Here is a 25,480-nt window from a genome sequence, read left to right as displayed (position 1 = left end):
TTGCCTTGGACCTCAAACATAGCTAGGTAACTATCAAATCATTCTGAATACTCAAGAAGTTGACCTGAGGATTGATAGAACAAACTGCACAACTGGAGGGAGAGAAGAGGCCCGTAGGAAGTGAGATGTGGTTTGGGGGCAGAAATGGATGGTGAGTGCTGTGGACAAGAGGGAGCCCTGGTTTCAGAGAAAGGCAAGAGAGTGAAGCGCAAGGGAATAAGCACAAGAACATTTCCCCCAAGTCATTGGCTGGGAAAATGAAATGGGCTGAATAGCATGAGTTTTTACAACCACAAGACTGGAATTTCAGAGGTTCCCCAGGCTTGGATATGATAGAGACCTGAGGGTGCTGCCTTACTCCTAGGGCAGAGGTAGGCAAAGGACCCCACATGGAGTGGGGTGAGCAGACTGTGTGATCTGAGGATTGCCTGAGTGGTACAGGGAGAAACTGTTCGTTCTTTTTGGAGTGAATGTGTGGGAGGTGGCCTTGCCTCTCTGGGGACAAAAGAGCCCGAGGTGTGTGAGGTGTGCGTTTCCCTCTCCCATCCCTCAGTGTAGGTGCAGAGACACCTGCTGAGGGTGGCTAACAAGGGCGCTGGCTGTTTCACCTGCTTGCTTCAAACCCTGTGCCCCTGTGCTCTGGGTGATACAGCCCTTCTGGGTCAAACCTGTATCAGTCTAAGCACAATGAGACCCTTTCCCAGAGAACCAGCACAAGTCCCTGCCACACCAGGTCCCTGAAGTTTGGAATTTTGAATGTCAGCAGCCTGGCTAGGTAGAGCCTAGGATGCTCTGTGCTGCTCCATGTGTGCAAGCCACCTAGAGACAGTGTAAAATCAGCAATCTGAAAAATGTCTGTGATACATGAGGGGAAATTGTTCGCTCCTCTGAGAGTGCTTCCCTGAGAGCAGTAGGTATGGACTCCCCCTTCCCTACCCCTTAGCCCCTTTGCATAAACTAACATTAGTAAGGACAACACCAACACTAGCCTAAACTGCATAAACCGAGCCCCATTCCCCTGCGCTCTACAGGTGCTGCTTTTCTTGGGCAAGTGTGCCTGAGAACCAGTGCAGTGGGCTGCACCCCCAGAAGACCAGCACATCTACCTGCCCACCTACCCCACCCGGCCCACATGCACCACAACTACTGACCAGAGTTCTACAAAGCTCCAATTCTAGTGGAAAAAAGCACCAGTTCTCTTTTAGCAAGCAGACCAAAAAACACCTAGTTAAAACTTGCCATACTCTGCTCAAGATCCAAACACTCCCCACTCCAGACAAGGAGAAAGTCTGCAGAGGGTTGACCGGAGGTGTAGAGCAGCCACAACACAGCAGTGGAGTGCATGCAGCACACACCAGAGACACTTCTGTAGCACCAGGCCCTGGACATTGTATGGCCTCTTCTTCATAAAGCCAGTACTCTCAGAAGCAGGAAACATAACAGTCTTTCCTAACATACAGAAGAAGACTGAGATCTAGACAAAGTGCCAAGACAGAGGAACTCATCCCAAAAGAAAGAATAAGGAAAGGTCATGGCCAGGAATCTAATCAAGACAGATATAAGTAATATGCCTGATCCGGAATTTAAAGCAACAATTATAAGGATACTGGGTTGGCTTGAGAAAAGCATAGAAGATATCAGGGAGACCCTTACTACAAAGATAACAGAGCTAAAAACAAATTGTGCTGAAACAAAAATTGCAATAACTGCAATTTGAAACCAACTGGATGTAATGACCACAAAGATGGAAGAAGCAGGGGAACAAATAAGTGATGTAGAAGATAGAATTATGGAAACACTTCCAAACTCATACCATGAGGCCAGCACTACACTGATTCCAAAGCCAGATGAAGACTCCACTAAAAAAGAGAACCACAGGCCAATATCCCTGATGAACATAGATGCAAAGATCCTCAACAAAATACTAGCAAATCGAATCCAACAGTACATTAAAAGAATCATTCACCATGATCAAGAGGGATTTATTCTTGGGTTACAAAGGTGGTTCAATATTCACAAATCAATCAACGTGATACATTAACATTAATGAAAGAAAGGATAAGAACCATATGAGCCTTTCAATAGATGCAGAGAAAGCATTTGACAAGGTACAACATTCATTCTTTTTTTTTTTTTTTTTAAGATTTATCTATTTATTCATTCAGAGAGAGCGAGAGAGAGGCAGAGACACAGGCAGAGGGAGAAGCAGGCTCCATGCAGGAAGCCCGTTGTGGGACTCGATCCTGGGTCTCCAGGATCACACCCCGGGCTGCAGGCAGCGCTAAACCGCTGCGCCACCGGGGCTGCCCAACAACATTCATTCTTGATAAAAAAAACCCTCAACAAAGTAGGTATAGAGAGAACTTATCTCAACATAATAAAGGCCATACACAAAAACCCTACAGCTGATATAATTCTCAATGGTGAAAAAACGGAGAGCTTTTCCTCTATGATCAGATTCAACACAGGGATGTCCACTCTCATCGCTGTTATTTAACATAGTCCTGGAAGTCTTAGCTTCAGCAATCAGACAACAAAAAGAAATAAAAGGCATCCAAATTAGTAAGGAAGAAGTCAAACTTTCACTATCTGCAGAGGATGATACTCTGTATAGAAAACCTGAAAAACTCTGCCAAAACAATTGTTAAAACTGATATGCAAATTCAGTAAAGTCACAAGACACAAAATCACATAAGGAAATCTGTTGCATTTCTATACACCCATAATGAAGCAACAGAAAGAGAAATCAAGGAATTGCTTCCAATTGCAATTGCACCAAATCCCACAAGATATCTAGGAATAAACTTAACCAAAGGAAATATATCTGTACTCTGCAAACTATAAAACATCGATTAAAGAAATTGAAGGTGACACAAAGAAATGGAAGAACAGTCCATGCTTATGGATTGGAAGAACAAATATTGTTATAATGTCTATACTCAAAGCAATCTAACATTTGATGCAATCCCTATCAAAATACCACCAGCATTTTTCATAGAGCTAGAACAATCTTAAAATTTGTATGGAACCATAAAAGCCAAAGAAATCTTGAAAAAGAAAAGCAAAGCTGGAGGTATCACAATTCCAGACTTTGAGTTCTATTACAAAGCTGTAGTGATCAAGACTGTATGGAACTGGTACAAAAACAGACACATACATCAATGGAACAGAAAGTGAAATCTGGAAATGGACCCATAGCCATATGGTCAACTGATTTTCCAACAAAGCAGAAAAGAATATCCAGTGGAAAAAAGACACTCTCTTCAATGGTGTTGGGAAAACTAGACAGCATCTTGGAGAAGCATGAAACTGGACCACACTCTTACACCATATACAAAAATAAATTCAAAATCGTTAAAGAGGGATCTCTGGGTGGCCAGCGGTTTAGCGCCTGCCTTTGGCCTGGGGCGCGATCTTGGAGACTTGGGATCGAATCCCACGTTGGGATCCAATCCCATGTCGGGCTCCATGTCGGGAGCCTGCTTCTCCCTCTGCCTATGTCTCTGCCTCTCTCTCTCTCTCTCTCTCTGTGACTATCATAAATAAATAAAAAAATAGGGGATCCCTGGGTGGCGCAGTGGTTTAGCGCCTGCCTTTGGCCCAGGGCGTGATCCTGGAGACCCGGGATCGAATCCCACATCAGGCTCCCGGTGCATGGAGCCTGCTTCTCCCTCTGCCTGTGTCTCTGTCTCTCTGTCTCTCTCTCTCTCTGTGACTATCATAAATAAATAAATAAAAATAAAAAAATAAAAAAATAAAAAAATAAAAAGCATATGGAAAAAAATCGATAAAGACCTAAATGTGAGACAGGAAACCATCAAAATCCTAGAGGAGAACACAGACAGCAATCTGTTTGACTTCAGCCATAGCAACATCTTACTATACACATTTCTGAAGACAAGGGAAACAAAAGCAAAAATGGGATCTCATCAAGATAAAGAAAGCTCTTGCACAGTGAAGGGAACAATCAAAACTAAAAGGCAACCTATGGAATGGGAGAAGGTATTTGTAAATATAGATATTAGATAATAGATTAATATCGAAAATCTATAAGGAACTTATCAAACTCAACACCCCGTTAGGAAAGGAGCAGAAGACATGAATAGATGTTTTTCCAAAGAAGGCATACAGATGGCTAGCAGACACATGAAAAGATGCTTAACAACACTCATCATCAGGGAAATGCAAATCAAAACTATAATGAGATACCACCTCACACCTGTCAGAATGGCTAAAATTAACAATACAGGAAACAACAGATGTTGGTGAGGATGCAGAAAAATGGAAATGCTCCTACACAGTTGGCGGGAATGCAAACTAGGGCAGCCACTCTGGAAAACAGTATGGAGGACCCTCAGAAAGTTAAAAATAGAACTATCCTGGGGACACCTGGGTGGCTCAGCGGTTGAGCGCCTGCCTTCAGCACAGGGCATAATCCCAAAGTCCCGGGATGGAGTCCCACATCGGGCTCCCTGCAGGGAGCCTGCTTCTCCCTTTGCCTATGTTTCTGCCTCTCCTTGTGTCTCTCATGAATAAATAAATAAAATATTAAAAAAAAGAACTATCCTACAACCCAGCAGTTGGACTGCAAGGTATTTGCCCAAAGGATACAAAAATAATGATTTGAAGGGATACATACACCCCAATGTTTATAACAGCATTATTAACAACATCCAAATTATAGAAAGAGCCTAAATGCCCATCAACTGATGAATGGATAAAGAAGATGTGATATGTATGTGTGTGTGTGTGTGTGTGTGTGTATAGCCAAATATATATGCAATGAAATGGATGGATCTAGAGAGTATTATGCTAAGCAAAATAAGTCAATCGGAGAAAGACAAATGCCATATGATTTCACTCATCTGTGGAATTTAAGAACCAAAACAGGTGAACCATAGGGAGAATAAAGAAAGAGACAAACCATAAAACAGATTCATAACTATAGAGAACAAACTCAGGGCTGCTGATGGGGAGGTGTGTAGGGGAGGGATGGGTTAAATGGGTATTAAGAAGGGCACTTGTGATAAGCAGTAGGTGTTGTATGTAAGTAATGATCACTAAATTCTACAGTTGTGCTAGTATTACACTGTATGTTGACTAGCTGGAATTTAAATAAAAACTTGAAAAAAATGGGCAGAGGATCTGAACAGACATTTTTCTAAAGACACACAAATGGTAAATGGACACATGAAAAAATGCTCAACGTCACTAATCATTAGGAAACTGCAAATCAAAACCACAATGAGATATCACCATACACCTGTCAGAAGGACTGTAGTCAACAACAACAACAACAAGAAATACAAATGTTGGGGAAGATGTGTAGGAAAAAAATCTCACATACTATTGGTGGGAACCTAAATTGGTTCAGCCACTTGGAGAACAGTATGAAGCTTCCTCAAAAAACTAAAAATAGAAATACTGTATGATCCAGTAATTTCATTACTGGGTATTCACCCAAAGAAAACAAAAACACTTCAAACACTTTTTTGAAAGATATATGCATCCTTATGTTCATTGCAACATTATTTACAATAGCCAAGATGTGGAAGCAACCTAAGTGACCACTGATAGAAGAATGTATAAAGATGCATGCACACACACACAGCTGGAATATTATTCAATCATAAAAAGATCATGAGATCTTGCCATTTGCAACAACAATGGATAGACCTAGAGTGTATTATGCTGAGAGAAGTCAGACAGAAAAAGACAAATACCATAAGATTTCACCTATATGTGGATTCCAAAAAACAAATGAATAAAAAAATCAAACAGAAAGCAGAAATAGACCCATAAGCACTGAGCACAAACTGATGGTTGCTAGAGAGGACGTGGGGTGGATGGACAAAATTGGGGATGGGGAGCGAGATACATAGGCTTCCAGGTATGGAATGAAAAGGTTGGGCAGCCCCGGTGGCGCAGTGGTTTAGTGCTGCCTGCAGCCCAGGGTCTGATCCTGGAGACCCAGGATCGAGTCCCACGTCGGGCTCCCTGCGTGGAGCCTGCTTCTCCCTCTGCCTGTGTCTCTCTCTCTCTCTCTCTCTGTGTCTCTCATTAATAAATAAATAAAATCTTAAAAAAAAAAAGGTTGCAGGAATAAAAGTCCTAGTATAGGGAATCCAATTAGTGGTATTGTAGTGGTGTTGTATGGCAACAGATGGTAGCTACACTTGTGGTGAGCATAGCATGACATATATATAAACTTGTCAAATCACTGTGTTGTATACCTGAAACTAAAGTAATATTATGTGTCAACTGTACTTGAGTAAAAAGGAAAAGAAAGAAATTGCATTAATCTATACATCAGTTTGGGGGAAAATTGACATCTTTACTATGTTGAGTTTTCTAACCTCTGATCATAGAATGTCTCATTTATTTGCCTTCTTTGGTTTCTTTCATCAGCAATTTGTAATATTCAGCATACAAATTCTGTACATGTTTTGGTATTTGTTATCTAAGTATTTTATTTTCTTTGCAACAACTATATTTTTAACTTCAGTTTCCACATGTTCATTGTTAGTACAGTATATAGCAATGTGATTAGGGACACCTGGGTGGCTCAGCGGTTGCGTGTCCACCTTCGGCCCAGGGCATGATCCCGGAGTCCCGGTATGGGAGTCCCCCATTGGGCTCCCTGCATGGAGCCTGCTTCCCCCTCTGCCTGTGTCTCTGCGTCTCTGTGTGTCTCATGAATTAAAAAAAAAAAAAAAAAAAAAAGTTTAAGAAATAAATGTGATTAATTCTTGTTTGCAAGACATTGTATCCTGTGATCTTGCTGAACTCATTTATTAGTTTGAGGTTTTTTGTTTTTGTAGAGACCTTGGGATTTTCTACATATGCAATCATATATCTGCAAATAGGGGCAGTTTTACTTCTTTCTTTCCAATCTGTATGCTTATTTTTATTCCTTTCTTGCAGTGGCTAGAACTTCCAGTATTGTGTTAGACAAGAGTAGTGAGAATGAGTGGACATTGTTTTAAGGGTACTTGGGATTTGTTTATATAGATACAGTAAGGCAAGCACACATGGAAATGACTATCATGATGGAAGTTTTTTTTTGTTGTTTTTTTAAATTTTTACTTTATTATTTGAGAGAGAGCAAGAGAGACCACATAAGCAGTGAAGGGGGAAGGGACAGAGGAACAAGCAGATTCCTTGCTCAGCAGGCTTCATCCCAGGACCCTGGAATCATGACTGAGCTGAAGCCAGATGCTTAACCAACTGAGCCACCCAGGCGCCTCCATGATGTAAATTTTTATACTCATATCCCTTAGAAAGATGAGGAATAGTACGTCACAGAAAGGGGTCATAAAGAACACTAGGGTTAGTCAGGAGGCAGAGAAAGCAGGGGAAAATGTGGGCAAGCTGTGTTTGTGGCTTCTATGGTGAGGAATGGGTGAGACAGGGTAAGCAGGTTTATTAGCATTTGTGGATTTGAATTTTAGTAGGTTCTTGAGTATAGGGGCTGTTCCTAGTTGGGTTCCTGGCCCTAGAGTGATTAGGGCAGGGAGACAGAGCCCTGAATATGAAAGCAAAATAAAGGAGATGTTAAGGGGTATGGGCTCTGGATTGGTTTGCATTTGAAAGGCATGCTTGCCTGCAAGTTATTTACTATCCCTAGGAATTGGCTAGCCCTGTGAGGGGCAGTTTCTCTAGGGTTAGCAAGGCTCCACTGGTCAAAGAAAGCATCAGAATACAGAAAGTCTAAAAGACAGGGTTAAAACAAGACAGCCTGGGCAGCCCGGGTGGCTCAGTGGTTTAGCGCCACCTTCAGCCCAGGGAGTGATCCTGGAGACCCAGAATTGAGTCCCAAGTTGGGCTCCCTGCATGGAGCCTGCTTCTCTCTCTGCCTCTCTCTCTCTCATGAATAAATAAATAAAATCTTTAAAAACTGTGGAGGCCAAGAAAAATTAAGGCCATCCCACCTAAAGTTTATCATTAGCACAAATACAGCCATCTTAGGCCTTTGTGAATAAGAGCTGAACTTTATGGGAAAAACTGCAGAATGTCCTCAATGTCCTCGGCAGGTAATCCCATATCAGAAAGACAACAGAGCCCACGCCCATGGTAGAAAGTCCCATATTAGAATGAGAACAGAGCTCAATGCCCTTGAAAGCCCCACATCAGAAGGTAAACAGAACTTGGAGAAATTCTTCCACCCCTTCTGAAAATCCCCTAGACCAGCCTATAAAAAACCCAGCTGTAACCCACTTCGAGGTCCAAGTCCCTGCTCCGCTGTGTCCGGTATACTTGGACCCAAGCTTGAGCTTGATAATAAACCCTCGTGCGCTTGCATTGGTGTCGGCTCCTTGGTGGTTTCTCAGATTCACAATCTTGGGCACAACAAAACAAAACAAAAAAACCCCAAGACAGCCTGGCTTCGTTCTCAAACTCAGGAGGAAAGCGTTCAGTCTTTTACTAGAAAGTATGTTAATTTTAGTTTTTTTGGTAAATGCGCTCTATCAAGTTAGGTATTTTCTATTCCAGACCTATTATTGATCATGAATGGATGTTAGATTTTGTCAAATACTTTATCTCATCAATTGATATGATCATATACTTTTTCGTTAGCCTGTCAATATAATGGATTATGTTGATTTTGAATGAACTAGCTTTGTGTACTTGAAATTAAACCCCATTGGTTATTGTGTAGAATTCTTTTTATAATGTTGTTGGCTGTGAAATGCTTATTTTGAGGATTTTTACACATAAATACATGAGACTCTCAGAAGCAATCACATTTTTGGTACTAACGTCAGTCTCTAGTTTTATTTGTACTGTCTTTGGTTTTGGTATCAAGGATACTAACAACAACAACAAAAATCATGTAAATGTGACCTCATAAGTCACCCAAACTACCTTTACATCGTTTGCTGAATTTTGACAGTGGCCATTTTTATCCCGAGTTTTACTACCAACAATTATTTATTGAGATCTTCACGTTATTGGTGTGGAATGTTTATTTAATGCTGTACCCGACAATACTACCCTTTTTTTCCTACCTAAAAAATACCAACTTTTTGAGAAAAGGAGCCAAGGCTATGCATAACTTACAAGCTCAATTTATTTGCTATAAGCAGTTACATGCCTGACTAGTAAAATGAGATTTATAATTAAAAACAGTGACTGAAAAGCATAGAACTCAAAAACAAAAAAACAAACCAATCAAAAAACCAAAGGGCTAAGTTTCACAGGAATCTTAAAATAAAACTGAGTAATCCCTACATCATGATTAAACAGTTTAAAGGAAACAAGTATTTTTCCTTGCATAAATGAAATATGAATAATTATAAAACTGTTTATGTACTGTATTCATAAACATATTAAGATTCATGGTCTTTTCTTTTTTTTTTTTTTCATGGTCTTTTCAATGATGAGTAGATAAATACTGGGAAGTTGACAGATGGGATCAATAGGAACACTGATCTATTCCGCTGAGTTACTTAACAAAGCCAGTGTTTTATTTAAAAACCCATAATTTCCTACACAATACTCTGCATTTTCCTGTTATAATGAGCAATTTAAATGTTTTTTTTTCTTTTTTCAGAGACTGTTTATACACCCTTATCTTCACATACCTCCTTTCCATCCTTTAATTCTTGAAAACACATAAATTTTTATACCAAAAATGTCAAGTTTACTATTAACCACAAACGTGGCTAAACAACTACTGTTCTTCAGAAGCTACCATATTTATCATTTGTTTCAAGTGACCATTTTGGTTTTTATTTTCATTTATTTAGATAGTACACCTAATTCTCCTCTCTAAATGGTTAATAGTGTACAAAACCTAGATAGACCAGATGAGATCCAGGAGTACTAAGGCCTTAAAGTAGTGCTTTAATTTTAAAAGGAATTCAGATTCCTTAAACTCTATAGCAGCATATCTACCCTTTTAAGCATTCCAAAAATCTGAAGGGCAGACAGAAGAATTTTCTGTTATTGCAAATAGAAAAATCATTGCAGAGTTCACAAACATTTCAAACACAATTATAAGCAATATAAACTTGGAACTGCCTCTTCATTGAATTGTCCTCTTAATCAACTTTTCAGGTATTTTTTCAGAGAGTATTTTATTTAAGGTGCATAAAATGAAATAAATCAGTCCTACACAAAATAATAAAAATATTTTCCACTTTTATCTACAAATTAATTTTATAAACAAACTATAATAAACATGAACAAACAAAATAAAGAAAATTTTTGGCTTCTATACATTATGGCTAGAAAAATAAATTTACAGACACCTAAATCTGCCTCCTCTTCCCAGAGAAACTAATGTATATAACATATATATATTTTCAAATTATAACTCTTATTCAGACTTAAAAAACTGGGTACTGCTCTATTTTTTACATACAATTGTAAACCATCTTTTAAAAAATTAGGCTAAGAGTAAGTTTCTACTAGTATGGTTGAGTGTCACAGAATACAAAAGTTTTATAAATCCCCTATTTTAATTTGTTAAATTAATTATGATTAATCTGTAGTAATATATAGGACAAATCTGTCAATCATCCACAATTAGGTCAAATTGTTATACAAGTGGGAGAAATTCTACAATGGTCAGAATAAGATTTTATTAATATTCTTGAAAAATAGCTTTGTTCCCAATAAATATTCCCTTCAATCACTTCAGTATACTTTAGGAGAACACATTCTCAATCCAAAAAGAAACAATATACAGCTACTTGACTTTTTGTTTTTTTCTTGCTTGAAACTGCTGTGTTTTATTTTTTACAGATTTAATCAACATTGACAAGGCAGGATCAATGGACCTCTTCTGTGACTCCTTTTGAATTTCACTCTCTTTTTTCTTTATTGCCTGAGTAAGTTCTTGTTCTTTTTGTTCTCTCTGCCGGGCTTTCTCCTCAAGGATTTTTTCCATAGCTTTTGTTTTCTTGAAATTAGGATCTGAAGGATCCAAATTGAACAAGTGGGAGGTATACATTGCCTGAAACCGTGCATCCTTAACATTTACCTGCAAATCCAAAAGGAAAACCATTAAACCAGTGAAACACCAGGCCCAGAAATAGGGCCAAAGTCTGAAAGTGAGTTGTCGATTATATAAAATAACAAATATGAGCGTTTTGTATTGACTCATTAGAAAATTGTTTTCCCACAGATCTTCAATGGAGTTTTAAGGCCTGTTCTTGGAAGTCATTAAGTAGTTGCTGATAGCAGTTTGTAGATTTTTTTTTGTACAGGCTCACACACATAGGAGTGGAATGGCCTTTAGGAATATGTTATTACTAGCAAAAAGAGGAAAAAGAAGGAATGACAAAAACAAGAGATGTAGTAAAACAAAACAAAACAAAAAGCATGGCCTACTGTAGTGGCCATTGTACAGTGAGTCTGTGACATGTGACAGATGTGACAGGAGCCTGGTATTTCTCAGTTAAGCTTGAGTATGCATATCCTTCTCATCATGAGCATCACACTACATGTGATTGTTAACATTAAAAGCTAGGTATTAAAAAAAAAAAAAAAAAAGCAAAGCTGTGTATTTTTGCTACAACCAAAAGACAAGCCAATACTTCATTTGGTGCTCAACTAAACAGTGATCTGATCCACCCTGGGATGAACTGGCTATTTTGGACTGAAAGATGGTAGGTAGCTTGGCTCCACTACAGGCCCTTCCTAAATCATTTCAGGCTAACTTTGGCTGTTTGAGCTCAATGCTCATCTCCAGAGCTGACTTTAAATTCAACACCAGCTTTAAGGGGCTAATGACTTTTGTCCCGGTTACCTCAAAGTCATCCTCCAATAATTCCTTCTTTTTCATAAGCTGTTTTTTCTTCTTTTTGCTCAGATTCTGGTGCTCTACAATCTTGTTGTAATTAAAGTGTTTCTTATTCTCTTCCTCCTCATCCATCATGAGCAAAGCCATTTCAGCCTGTGGAGAGAAAAAAAAAAGATCAAATATACAACAGTCTTTTTTCTTCCCCAAGCAGAAGTATGGGGCACAGATAGCCCTTCTAGGAAAGGAGAACCCAGTCACTAATGCTCTGGGATGACATCTGTCATCCATAAACTGATTGTGGATTACCAAAACTCATAAAGAAACCCAGAGATCTTTGTAGAGCAACAAGGTAAAATTTTTAGAGGCAACATCACCAAGAGCAGGAGAGGAGTGAAAGCTTTTACTTAAAAACAAGACCACATTTCACTTCATGTAACTGGTTAATAATAGGCTATAAGAAAGAGTCCTCAAACCCCCAAATAAAATTTTCTCATTTTCACTTTGGTCTTTTTAAGCAATGATACTAAACTTAGCAAAATCATGTAGTATTTTGTGAAACAAACTACACTTTCCAAACCTGTGCTTTAATGGCAAGGAATTTTTTTTTCTTTTGCTTTTTTTGCCTTTACTTTTTCATTATTGATATACTACTATGAAGGCAGAATCGTAATATTTGCTTCTGAAGTATGTCTGTTTTCAATAAACAGTGGAATTTTCTTCCACCTATGGGATTAAACATGAACCTTGAGGAACTAAATAAACACCCATGTATACTAGAGAAAATAGAGTTTACTTCCAGACTTTTGTGAATCTTTCTATACTACCACTTTAGATTGCTTTAATTTCCTTTCACTTCCATCACTGGAAGAGCCACTTTCCACAAAAGAAAGATTTTCTTTGGGCTCCTTTACTCTATGAGCATTACTGTAATGTGCAATAAATGGAAAATAGAAAAGATGCATTATCATGCAGAGTTTAGGTGACCAGTCAGGGAGTGACACAAACATCAGTCATAGGGACATTGTTGACCCCAACTCCTGCCTTAGCAAAAATACGTATTAATCTGTGCCATGGATCTCTGGAGTCAGTGAAGCATAAAGGTCACTGCATTTCCAAGACAGACTTTAATCTTATAACATTAACATTTATGTTGTTTGTCATAATAAGAGAGAAATTAGCACTGAATAACACAAAAACAAAGTCTGAATTATAGGACAGATTCAGATTGAATTAAAACTTATGGCAACATTTTCATGTGTCTGTTGGCCATTTGTGTCTTCTTTGGAGAAATGTCTGTTCATGTCTTCTGCCCATTTCGTCACTGAATTATTTGTTTTTTGGGTGTTGAGTTTGGTAGGTTCTTTATAGATTTTGGATATGCCATTTGCAAATATCTTCTCCCATTCAGTTGTCTGTCTTTTGGTTCTATTGACTATTTCCTTTGCTGTGCTAAAGCTTTATATCTTGATGAAGTCTCAAGCTCAACATCACTCAGAATCAAGGAAATACAAATCAAAACCACAATGAGATACTATCTCAAACCAGTCAGAATGGCTAAAATGAACAAGCCAGGAAACAAGAGATGTTGGTGAGGATACAGAGAAAGGGGAACCCTTGTACACTGCTGGTGGGAATGCAAGCTGATGCAGCCACTATGGAAAACAGTATGGAGGTTACTCAAGAAGTTAAAAACAGAGCTACCCTACAACTCAGCAATTACACTATTAAGTATTTAGCCTAAGGATACAAACATAGTGATCGGAAGGGGTACCTGCACCCCAACGTTTATAGCAGCAATGTCCACAATAGCCAAAGAGCCCAGATGTCCACTGACAGATGAATGGATAAAAAAGATGTAGTATATATACACAATAGAATATTACTCAGCTATCAAAAAAGAAGAATCTTACCATTTGCAACGGCATGGATGGAACTGAGGATATTTATATTAAGTAAAATAAGTGAATCAAGGAAAGACAATCATATGATTTAACTTATGTGGAATTTAAGAAGGAGAATGGAGGGAAAAATAAAACAAAATAAAAAATAAAAGATGAAATCAGAGAGGGAGACAAACCATACATAAGAGACTCTTAACTAACTATAGGAAACAAACTGAGGTTTGCTGGAGGGGAGATAAGTGGGGGGATGGGATAACTGGGTGATGGGCATTAAGGAGGCTCCTTGATGTAATGAGCACTGGGTATTATATGCAACTGATGAATCACTAAACTCTACCTCTGAAACGAATAACACAGTATATGTTAATTAATTTAAACTAAAAAAAGTAAAAAATTAAACTTATGGCAATATTATATCAAAGTTTTAATAGTAGGATTTTTTTGACTTAGTTATAGCAAGAATTTTTTTAATAATTATTTTCCTCTAAGTCAAAAAGGGAAAAAAAAAACAAAAAGGGAAATGCCTTGGATTTGAGATAACATTTCAACTTTGTACTAGCTGGAAAAATGTTTGATAAAAAGATAAAAAGGTTTGTACTTAAAAAGTATACTGTTAGGAGCACCTGAGTGGCTCAGGCAGTTAAGCGTTTGACTTGATTTCATCTCAGGTCATGACCTCAGGTGGTGAGATTAAGCCCCATGTTGGACTCCCCACTCAGTGGAGTCTGCTTGAGATTCTCTCCCTTTGCCCCTCCCCTCCACGCATGCTCTCTCTCTTTCTGTCTCACATAAATAAATAAATCTTTTAAAAAAACCTATACTGTTAAAATATTTAATTATACTTTTCATAATTTATTTATAAATTTCATTACTGAAGTCAGTTATTTTTTTTCATTAGGGACACTAGAAACTCATGTAGATAAGTTCATTTAAATTGTATCTATCAATTATCTACTAGGCATGTAACAATGATGTTTTACCTTTTGTCTCTCTATGTCAGCATCTTCCACTGGAGATGTGCCATCTTTTGTAGATTTCATTGATTTTTTCTTTTCTTTTATACCTGGCACAACAAACCAACACATAAGGGTGAAAAATTACACTAAGAACAAAAACACAACATATCTAGGAATAACCTTATCAATAAATGTATAAAAACTAAAGAAAGTAAAAAAAATACCACTGAGAGATAACTATGGGTATGAATGAAATAAATACATCTGGATAGGGTGACTGAATATTATAAAGAAGGAATTTCTTCTGATAGTAATGTATAGCCTCATCATTAGCTAAAAAAGGAAAACCATAAGACCGTTTCAGTAGATACAGAACAGGCATTTGATAAAATTCAACATTCACTCATATGATAGAACAGTATGGCTTAGTAAGGTAATGTAATGCAATACCATGTATCACTGGAAAAAGGGGATTATTCAATAACTGCTCCTGGGAGATCCACTTTATTCTAGAGGAAAAAATCGAGTTATAGCCTCACCTCATAATGTACAGGAAAACCAAATGCCGGTGCATTAAAGAGTTAAATATTAAGATAAAAAAAAAAAAAAACAACCCTATGAGGAATCGAGAATGGTTTCCTGATCTTAAATAGAAGAAATATTTTCTTAGTGCAAGGATAATAGAAGAAATCACAAAGAAAAACAAGTGATTTTAATATATAAACTCTTAAAACTCCATATATAAAAAACTCATCTGGAAAATGAAAAATTCATCTTTATAGTAAGAATTTTATAGTAAAAGTTTAACAAAATTTTTTCCTTCTCTAAAGACAAATTTGATCTTCAGTTAATTTTCTAGCCCTATTATTAGGCAAAACTGCTTATAGTAAAAGTGGCTCCTGATTGGTACACAGCTTGTATTTCCGGGGCCTCAGGGGCTTCTGTAAGCCACAAGATGTTAGCGATGTCCTTGTCCTAAATAAGAGATAGTCATGTGCAGCAGTTAAGAGCACTTGAACCTGGAGCAGTTAGCCTGGGTTTAAATTCTACCTGTACCTCACTTAGGCTGTGGCAGTTTGGGCCTGTGTCCTTATCTGTAAAATGGGGATTATAATAGTAGCACCTACCTCATAGGGTTATTGTGAAGGCTAAATAAATTGGTAAATGTGAAGAGATCAGTTAATACCTGACACATGGTGCTATAAAGTGCTTGCTATTACTACACATATATAAGATACCTCGGGTTCCTTTGTGATCATGCTGATGCCTTATTGTTTTCTTCCTTTTTGTGTGTGTCTGTTGGAGTGGGAACAGTGCAAAGGGAATCGGTATCAGGGTACTAAACTATGAAAGACTAGTCTAACGAGTAAGAGTTTTTAGAATCGACAAAGACATGTTCTGTTACTCTAGAATATTATTAAACAATGCCAATCTTCTCTACTCAACAGAGAAACTGATAGTCTCTAAGGTAATAATGATTAATGCTTACATAGCACTTCACTGTGTATCAGGCAGTACTACTATTTTACTTACTTTATATATATATTAACTAATATAATCCTCAGAACAATGCTATGAGGTAGATTCTATTATTTGTTGTAATCTTCATTCTGTGGATGAAGAAACTGAAGCACAGAGAAATTAAGTAATTCTCTTAAGTTTAGTTAAGCAAAGGAATTATGATTCAAACCCAAGCAGTCCAGCTCAGGCTTTCTACTATTAATCACTAAACAACACTCCTTCGCTATCAAACGTCATTCTCCTTGTTAAAACTCTTTCTAAAGAAAGAGTTTAAAATAAAAATAAATACATTTAAAATACATTTAAAATACATTTAAAAATACATTTAAATGTATAAATACATTTAAAATACATTTAAAATACATTTTGTCGTGAAATAATAATAATAAAAAAAAACCTCACAAAACATATAATGATTGAATAACTGCAGCTAATGAGGGATAACAGGAAAAGTAAGCCTAAAAGTTGAGAGAGGCTTTAACAAACTGCTCCGTGAGCACTAAGTCCCTGCTGTACTACTAAGCCATGTCCAGCATAAAAGTGCTGCTTAGTTTCACCCCTCAGGGCTACCAAGTCATTTGTCTACTTCCAGGAAGAAATATTTGTAGACAGCCTTTCTTTCTAAAGTGAAAATCCTTACTGTTCCTACCTTAAATGTTTTTCAGGAAACAATGTATCTACTTTGAGATTATAACTTTTTCTATATTTTAAAATATGTATGTATCTATCTACCTATATAAATATCATCAAAGTTCCCTTTCTTAGGGTCTGACTTCTACAGCCTAAGTTTACTTCTGCTTCTATGTTCTCAAGGCAAGAGCTCCTTTTGAAGTAAATGGACAAGTGACATATGCAGAAGATTGTTCTGTGGCAAGAAAGAAAAACAGGCTGTATATGATTAATACATAAAGCAGATAAAGATCTTCATATACAGCTGTGGGAAATAATTTCAAAGAACCCACAATGAACTATTCCGGATTTTATAACAACCTGGTGAAAGCCATAAAAATAAACTTGAAAGAAAGACTGTAGTAAAGAAGAAAAAAAAGAATCTCCAAAATGGTCAGAGCTAAAAATGATATCTAATTTTAACATGATGAAAATTTCTTTGCTTACAAAGAATTTACCGTGCTGGCCCAAACTGTTTAGTCAGAAGATAAATAATGTGTAGAGATCTTTTCTGCACTGTTAACAAGATCATACTAAGAGGGCACACCTTAATTATTTTTAAAAAGAATTGTTTTTGTTTCTGTTTGGAAAGTTATCAGACCTAAGTTAGATGAAGAGTACTAGGGAAATGAAAGCCTCTGTTCTGAAATGTTATCTTTACTTTTCGGTACATCTTTTTGTCAAGTAAGAAATATGTGTCCTGGGACTGCTGTGAAAAGTGCACATGGATGATTCTAACAGGTTAAATACTACCAGAGATTCTAAATCAGATGTTATGGCTTAAAAAAATAAATTTAAACAATCCTTACTGAGTCTACTATACTATCACTTTAAGCAAAAAATGAACCAGAATATATCTATGGAAAAAGATGTATTGCAAAAAGTTGACCTGTAAAAGGAATATCTGCAAAGGAAATTCCATTTTCCATTACTTGTAATGTCCGAGAAGTATTCTCATAAAAAAACTTCCTCCAAAGGGTTCAGCTGAGCCCTTCTTATGAGAACAGTTAAAATAATTCACTGGAGGGCAAAGGCCATCTCGGTACTGACCAGACACGAGTAGTAAGCTCCCCTGCAGTTCAATGTTTTTGCAGCAAGGTAGAAGACCACTTGCCCATAATCAGATACAGATACAGTCTGTTAATCATCCTCTGGACCTGGGCATTCTGGCTTTGCTTGGAAATCCAGCAATTCCCCATGTTCACCTCTTATACACATGAGTCTTGGCTCTGGCTTTGGTCTTTACAACATACTTCAACGGTTACAAAAAGTAAAGGGAGTCCATTAAGACTCAGGTTCTACCATCTACCACTGGCCTTTGTGCAATTAAATTTTTTGAGCTCCAATTTACTCATCTATAAAGTGGGCTGAAGTTTGGATTAGAGGACAGAATACATATGAAAGCATTTTTAAACTGTTAATCAACATATACATGCAGCACTAAACATCCTGCTTGAATGAATCAAGTATGGGTAGCATATTGTTAGATTTTCATGGTAGTTTATCATTTATCAAATATCTAAAGTTGTCAAGTCAGGGATGCCTGGGTGGCTCAGCTGGTTAAACTTCTGCCTTTGGCTCAGGTCATGATCTCAGGATCCTGGGACTGAGCCCCACGTCAGGCTCCCTATTCAGTGGAGAGTCTGCTTCTCCCTCTCTTTTTGCTCTTCCCCTTGCGCTCTCTCTCTCAAAAAAAGTCAAGGCAAAGGATACATTTTAATAGGGTATATTTACATGTGACGTACTTTAACTTCTACTTCTTCAAAAACAGTCTTATTAAAGAGTTTATGCAATTAGATAGCAATAAACAGATTTTTCAAATACAGTTGACCCTTGAACAAGCAGAAGTTAGGGGCACTGACCCCTCACGTGGTTAAAAATCCACTCCTCTGAAACATAGCTACTAGCCTACTGTTGACCTAAAGCCTTAATAACATAAACAGTTGATTAACACATATTTTGTATATTTGTTGGTACTATGTATATTTTTACAATAAAGCTAGAAAAAATTTTATTAAGAAAATATAAGTGAAAATATATTTATAGTACTGTACTGTATCATAAAAAAATCCACGTAAAAGTGGATTCACAGTTCATAGTGCAGTTCACACCTATGTTATTCAAGGGTCAACTATATTTCATTTCTAAGAAAAAAATAACTTTTAACTCATTCTAGATGTACATCATATTTCTGAAACTCTCACTGACATCAAGTTTGCAGTTTAGAAAAAAAAATTGTAGCAAGTTTATAGTGTAGGGGGAAAAATAGAAGGAAAAATGAGAAAAGATTTCTAGTACTAACATTGGCTCCTAACACAAGCCAAGCACCAGGTCTGGCATTAATCAATGAACTCAATTCCTCCATATTCTGAAGAGCATGTAAGTTTAGCTCTATGGGATTGCCAAGGGCAAAGGTGTTATAAATGTATCCAAGTCCATCTGGCTTATAATGTCTCTGTTCTGTTCAACCGTGCTTGAACTATACACCGTTCCAAACACTAATGCTTTTCATCCTTCCACAGCTACTTCTCAGTTTCTTCAACATTCCCCCTCCCCTACCTTCCAAAGTAGTACCTTCACCAGTATGACAGAGTAATAGTACCTGTGTAGGCTTTACCCAACCTCAGAGCCCATCCTGCATCCTCCTCTTTTATCAATGCTTTTTACTTCCAGTTCCACAGTTTGAAATATTATTTACATGCTACTGATTCCTAAGCTTGTATCTGCACTGACTTCTCAGTTGATCACCCAGACACCCTTATTTTTTATTTTTATTTTTTTATTAAAGATTTTATTTACTTATTCATGAGAGACACAGAGAGAGAAGCAGAGACACAGGCAGAGGGAGAAGCACACTCCATGCAGGGAGCCCGACGTGGGACTCGATCCCAGGTCTCCAAGATCACGGCCTAGGCTGCAGGTGGCACTAAACCACTGAGCCACCAGGGCTGCCCCAGACTCCTTTATAAATATAAACTAATACCTCTTGACCTTATTTCCCACCCAAACCTATTATTCCTACATTACTATCTAACTCAAAAATGGAAGAATATTCTTCCAGAGACTCAAACCAAAAATCTAGAATTATGCTAAATTTCTTCCTTATTCAAGTAAGTGAGCAAGTCTACGTCCAAAATACATCTAGAATTCCATTTACTTCTCTCCTTCCAATTCTATTATTCGCATGCTATCTAAAGCAACCATCATCTCTTGCAAAAAGCCTCGTCTCCCAGCTCTCACCAATGCTCCAATCTGTGCTCTTCACAGGAACCAGAATACACACAAGATCATCATGTTCTCGCTTAAAGATCATTCAATGGTGTCCCATTGTCAGGAGAGTAAAATCCAAATGTGTTGCCATGACACAAGACCTTGCAGGGTTGATCCAGTATCCTGGTCTCACACCAAACTCCTCTGATTATGCTCCAGCCATAGTGGGGTCTTTCAATTTCTCCAACACAACTCTTTCTTACCTCACAGCCTTTCTAGGTACTTTCCCCTTGTTTGCAACATTCTTTATGCTGGACTCCTCATTCTAAAGGTCTTAATTAAATATCCTCACCTTGGAAAAGCCCTTTGTGCCAACCGTACAACTAGAGTAAGCTACTCTCCTTCCTCTCAGTTATACCTTCTATATTACCCTATTTTCTTTTAAACATTGATCATGTTCTCATAATACCTTTATTTACCTGTTTACCATGTCTTCCCTAATACCATAGACTTCCTCAAGCTTTCTGTTTTTCTTTTTCCCTTTTAAAGAAACAGCTTCAGGGGCGCCTGGACAGCTCAGTGGTTGAGCATTTACCGTTGGCTCAGGTTGTGATCTTGGGGTCCTGGGATCGAGTTCTGCATTGGGGACCCCGCAAGGAGCCAGCTTTTCCCTCTGCCTATGTCTCTGCCTCTCTCTCCTTGTCTCTCATGAATAAATAAATAAAATCTGAAATAATAGCAACAAAAAAAAAATAGGGGGTAGCCCGGGTGGCTCAGTGGTTTAGCACTGCCTTTAGCCCAGGGCCTGATCCTGGGGTCCTGGGATCGAGTCCCACATCGGGCTCTCTGCAATGGAGCCTGCTTCTCCCTATGCCCGTATCTCTGCCTCTCTCTCTCTCTCATGAATAAATAAATAAAATCTTAAAAAAAAAATAGGGATACCTGGGTGGCTCAGTGGTTGAGCATCTGCCTTCTGCCCAGGGCATGATCTGAGAGTACCAGGATCGAGTTTCACATCGGGCTCCCTAAATGGAGTCTGCTTCTCTCTCTATGTCTCTGCCTCTCTCTCTGTGTCTCTCATGAATAAATAAATGAAATCTTTTTTAAAAAATCAAAAAACCAAAAAAATAAAAAATAAAAAATAAACAACTTTAGCCCAGATATAAATAATTACTCCTAGGATATACTCTGAGATCAAAAGCATATTGAAAGCAAACAAATTTATCTATACTTTCCCTTGGAACTTCTGCTACTACCTTTAGAGAAGGCTTATTCATAACTTAAATGTGCTGATTCCAGGAAACAAGCTACCCCAAGCCATCAAAACATTTTTAACTTACTCTCTGAATCCTATCCCGAGTTCTACAATCTGACCAGACTGTATATGCCAAATGAAGCACTCTGGAATGAGAACAAGGAAACTATAATGCTTTTTGCATTTCTCCATTATAAATTTTGTTTCCTGAAATCAGAGGATAAGGCTAAAATCCATCATCTTCTAGAAATGACTGCTCAGGTATGATAAAAAGCAGAGTATGCTAAGTTTCCATTTCCCTTTCCAATTCCTAAGAATCTGACATCCTATAACAGACTTTATTCATCTTGATCTCCTTTTCATCAATAAAATGTCAGTGCTAAAAGGCTATAACAACCAGGAAATAATTTTGAGCAATTTTGACTTTCCTGTTGAGAACTATTCTGGCCCACTAGTCATGAGGGACAAGAAGCAGGGAAACTTCATAAAATCCTTCTCTTTACAATGCCAGCTTGGAGTTACTCCAAGAGCAAGCCTTTTGGAGTTCATGTGTGTGGTATTTACATCAGGGAAAGTCAAAAGGAATGAGAACAAATGGAAAATGCTTACAGTAGTTCCTGCACTGACTTGTCTAAGTATGGTCTGAATGTTATCACACACATTTACACATACCAAAAAGGTAAGAATGAAAACATTCAGGAAAGAATGAGCAGTGCATATGCAATGGAAATAAAGCTCCTTGGATATAGGGAAATGAATGCCAAATAATTCAGGGATCCAAGGGAAAAGGGAAGGAAGCTGGCTTTCATCTATAATGATGAAGCAGGATAAATGTAAAATGGATGAGATGGAAGATAGATGTTTTTGTATACTTGAGCAGAAAAGCTTTTATACTAAAATACCATGTAAAAATTAAAAGAAAATTATATACACATGCACATAATCATCAACAAATTTATTTCACACTTTTATTACTTTTTCATAGCCTCTGCAAAAACCTAAGGTAGACGCATCATAAAAAAGTAGTGAAAGCACCTAAGAAACTGACTTCCTTTTTCTCTCATCAATCCTTCTACAAGGATATTTCTGAGAAAAGAATCCCTAGTAAACCATTAAATCAATCATACCACCAAAAGCCTCCTAATAAAATTACTTTCTGTATGTACAGGGGGCATGCTGTCCTTTCCTTACCTGAGAAATGTACCCCATTGGACAGAACTGCTTATAAGCTACTAAAAGAGCTACACAAATTCTAAGAGTTTTAAGAAAGTAAGTGCTTATATTGTTTCTATCCATGCCACCTTTTTTAAAAAAAAATTCCAATTAGAAACTCAAATACAGGCTGGCTTACCTATTTTTGTAATTTCTTCAGCAAAGTATGGGTCATTCAAATCAACATCAGAGGGAAGTTCATCTTCACTGGCTTCTTCAGCAAGAGCCTTTAAGTTCAATGTAAAAATACATATATTTTACTTCAAAGACCATTAATAAAAATTCTATCATTTATTTTATTTATTTTTAAATTTGAATTCAATTAGCCAAAATACAGTACATTATTAGTTTCAGATGTAGTGTTCAATAATTTATCAGGGATGCCTGGGTGGCTCAGCAGTTGAGTGTCTGCCTTTGGCTCAGGGCATGATCCCAGCGTCCTGGGATTGAGTCCCACATCGGGCTCTCTGGGAAGAGCCTGCCTCTCTCTCTGCCTACATCTCTGCCTCTCTCTGTGTCTCTCATGAATAAATAAATAATCTTAAAAAAATAATTTATCAGTTGTATGTGACACCCAGTGCTCACCACATCACATGCCCTCCTTAATGCCCATCATCTAATTATCCTATCCCCTACTCGCCCCCTAGAACAAATTATCCAAAAATTTGTATGGAACCAGAGACGGGCCCAAATTAGCCAGAGGAATATTAAAAAAGAAAACCAAAAGCTGGTGGCATCACAATGCCGGACTTCAAGCTATATTACGAAACTGTGATCATCAAGACCATATAGTACTATCATTTCTTTTTTTTTTTTTAAGATTTTATTTACTTATTCATGAGAGGCACAGAGAGAGAGAGAGAAAGAGAGAGAGAGAGAGAGAGAGAGAGAGAGAGAGAGAGAGGGGCAGAGACACAGCAGAGGGAGAAGTAGGCTCCATGCAGGGATGTGGGACTCCATCCCGGGTCTCCAGGACCACGCCCTGGGCCGAAGGCGGCGCTAAACCGCTGGGCCACTGGGGCTGCCCCTATCATTTCTTTTAAATCAAATAGTTCTATCTAGAATTCAACCAGTTTTTAAAATGGATTGGTTTACAAAACGACTGCCATCTGAGTTATTCTTTTTTTGTTCAACAAATATTCATGGAGTATTTTTTTTTTTATTTATTTATGATAGTCACAGAGAGAGAGAGAGGCAGAGACACAGGCAGAGGGAGAAGCAGGCTCCATGCACCGGGAGCCCGACGTGGGATTCGACCCCGGGTCTCCAGGATCGTGTCCTGGGCCAAAGGCAGGCGCCAAACCGCTGCGCCACCCAGGGATCCCGTTCATGGAGTATTTAATAAATATGAAAACTATGTAGGGTTTTGGGGAGAAATGAAATCTATCAGATACATGGTTTCTTTAAAAATTTTACAATCTATTAAAAAAAGCTAGATACATAAACAGACACATATATCAGTAGTAATAGTTCAAAATAGGAAATGCGGGATCCCTGGGTGGCGCAGCGGTTTGGCGCCTGCCTTTGGCCCAGGGCGCGATCCTGGAGACCCGGGATCGAATCCCACATCAGGCTCCCGGTGCATGGAGCCTGCTTCTCCCTCTGCCTGTGTCTCTGCCTCTCTCTCTCTCTCTGTGACTATCATAAATAAATAAATTAATTAATTAAAAAAAAAAACAAAAAAACAAAATAGGAAATGCTAAAGAGGCTAAAATGAAATGATACAGACATTCTAAAGAAAAGAACATTTTTATGTGGCGGACAGTGAAAGGAGGTGGCCTTTTCTTTCACAAAACTGAGAAATTGCAGTGACTATCGATAGTTGAATAGTACATTGTGGGTTATCATTTAAAACAATTTATTTGCTAAACAGTGATTTTTTATTATGAAAATGAAAACATATAGAAAAACAGTAAGGCCAGCTTAATCAAGCTCCTTTTCTTATCACCCAATTTCAACAATTATCTTGTTTTATCTGTAATCCATCCATGAAAAGGCTATTTTTAAGCAGATTTATTGGTTAGGTTTTTCCTAATTAAATTTGAACAGTCTACTAAATCAGAATATTTAAATTAAAAATCAAGCCTATAGGGCAGCCCAGGTGGCTCAGCGGTTTAGTGCCGCCTTCAGCCCAGGGCATGATCCTGGAGACCTGGGATTGAGTCCCACGTTGGGCTTCCTGCATGGAGCCTGCTTCTCCCTCTGCCTGTGTCTCTGCCTCTCTCTCTACCTCTCTGTGTCTCTCATGAATAAATAAATAAAATATTTAAAAAAAAAAAAATCAAGGGATCCCTGGGTGGCGCAGCGGTTTGGCGCCTGCCTTTGGCCCAGGGCGCGATCCTGGAGACCCGGGATCGAATCCCACATCAGGCTCCCAGTGCATGGAGCCTGCTTCTCCCTCTGCCTGTGTCTCTGCCTCTCTCTCTCTCTCTCTCTGTGACTATCATAAAAAAAAATAAAATAAAATAAAAAATAAAAAAAAAATAAAAAAAAAATCAAGCCTATAAAATGAAGAGAACATAAGAACTAAGATCAGACTAACCAGATTTGGAGTTTTATTCCCAGGAATCTAAAAAATTAGTCATTTTAATAAAATATTCAGAATGCATATTGCTAAACATCATCTTGCATGCTGAAGAAGACCCACCAAGCCCTAAGGATTATTCATTTTGATATTAATAACTTTTTTAAAAAAAAGATTTATTTATTTTTGAGAGAGCGAGCGAGCATAATCGGGAGGGGTAGAGAGAGAGAGGGAAGAGAGAATCTCACTCAGACTCTACGCTGAGTCCTGGGCTCAATCTCAAGACTTCGACCTAAATGAAAACCAACAGTCAGATGCTTAACCGACTGTACCACTTAGGTGACCTGATATTAATATTCTTTTAAGAATAAGAGCTTCTAAGAATTTTTCAGTAGTAATATTATGTTTCTAAAAAAGATTATGGAATACCTACATACCTAGCTACGTATCTATTCACATACTTCTTTTACTGCTTTTAGCTCT

At 37.8% G+C, this 25,480-nt stretch overlaps 1 protein-coding gene across 3 annotated transcripts in view; it reads right to left on the bottom strand.

The window, feature by feature from the left end:
* Positions 1 to 9,052: 9,052 nt before the first annotated feature.
* ESF1 (ESF1 nucleolar pre-rRNA processing protein homolog) overlaps positions 9,053 to 25,480 on the bottom strand; it is a 65,792-nt gene continuing 49,364 nt past the window's right edge. For all 3 annotated transcript variants that reach the window (XM_072800015.1, XM_072800016.1, XM_072800017.1), the window contains exons 11-14: positions 22,613 to 22,700; positions 14,631 to 14,713; positions 11,756 to 11,902; positions 9,053 to 10,987 (exon numbers count right to left, since the gene is read on the bottom strand). In XM_072800015.1, coding sequence (XP_072656116.1) covers positions 10,694 to 10,987; positions 11,756 to 11,902; positions 14,631 to 14,713; positions 22,613 to 22,700 — 612 coding nt within the window. In that variant the 3' untranslated portion in view covers positions 9,053 to 10,693. The remainder of the gene's footprint in view (positions 10,988 to 11,755; positions 11,903 to 14,630; positions 14,714 to 22,612; positions 22,701 to 25,480) is intronic.

Source organism: Canis lupus, chromosome 26 (genome assembly GCF_048164855.1).
Source record: "Canis lupus baileyi chromosome 26, mCanLup2.hap1, whole genome shotgun sequence".
Taxonomy (NCBI): Eukaryota; Metazoa; Chordata; class Mammalia; order Carnivora; family Canidae; genus Canis; species Canis lupus.
Note: the sequence above shows the minus strand (reverse complement) of the source record. Positions and strands in the feature narration are given on the sequence as shown.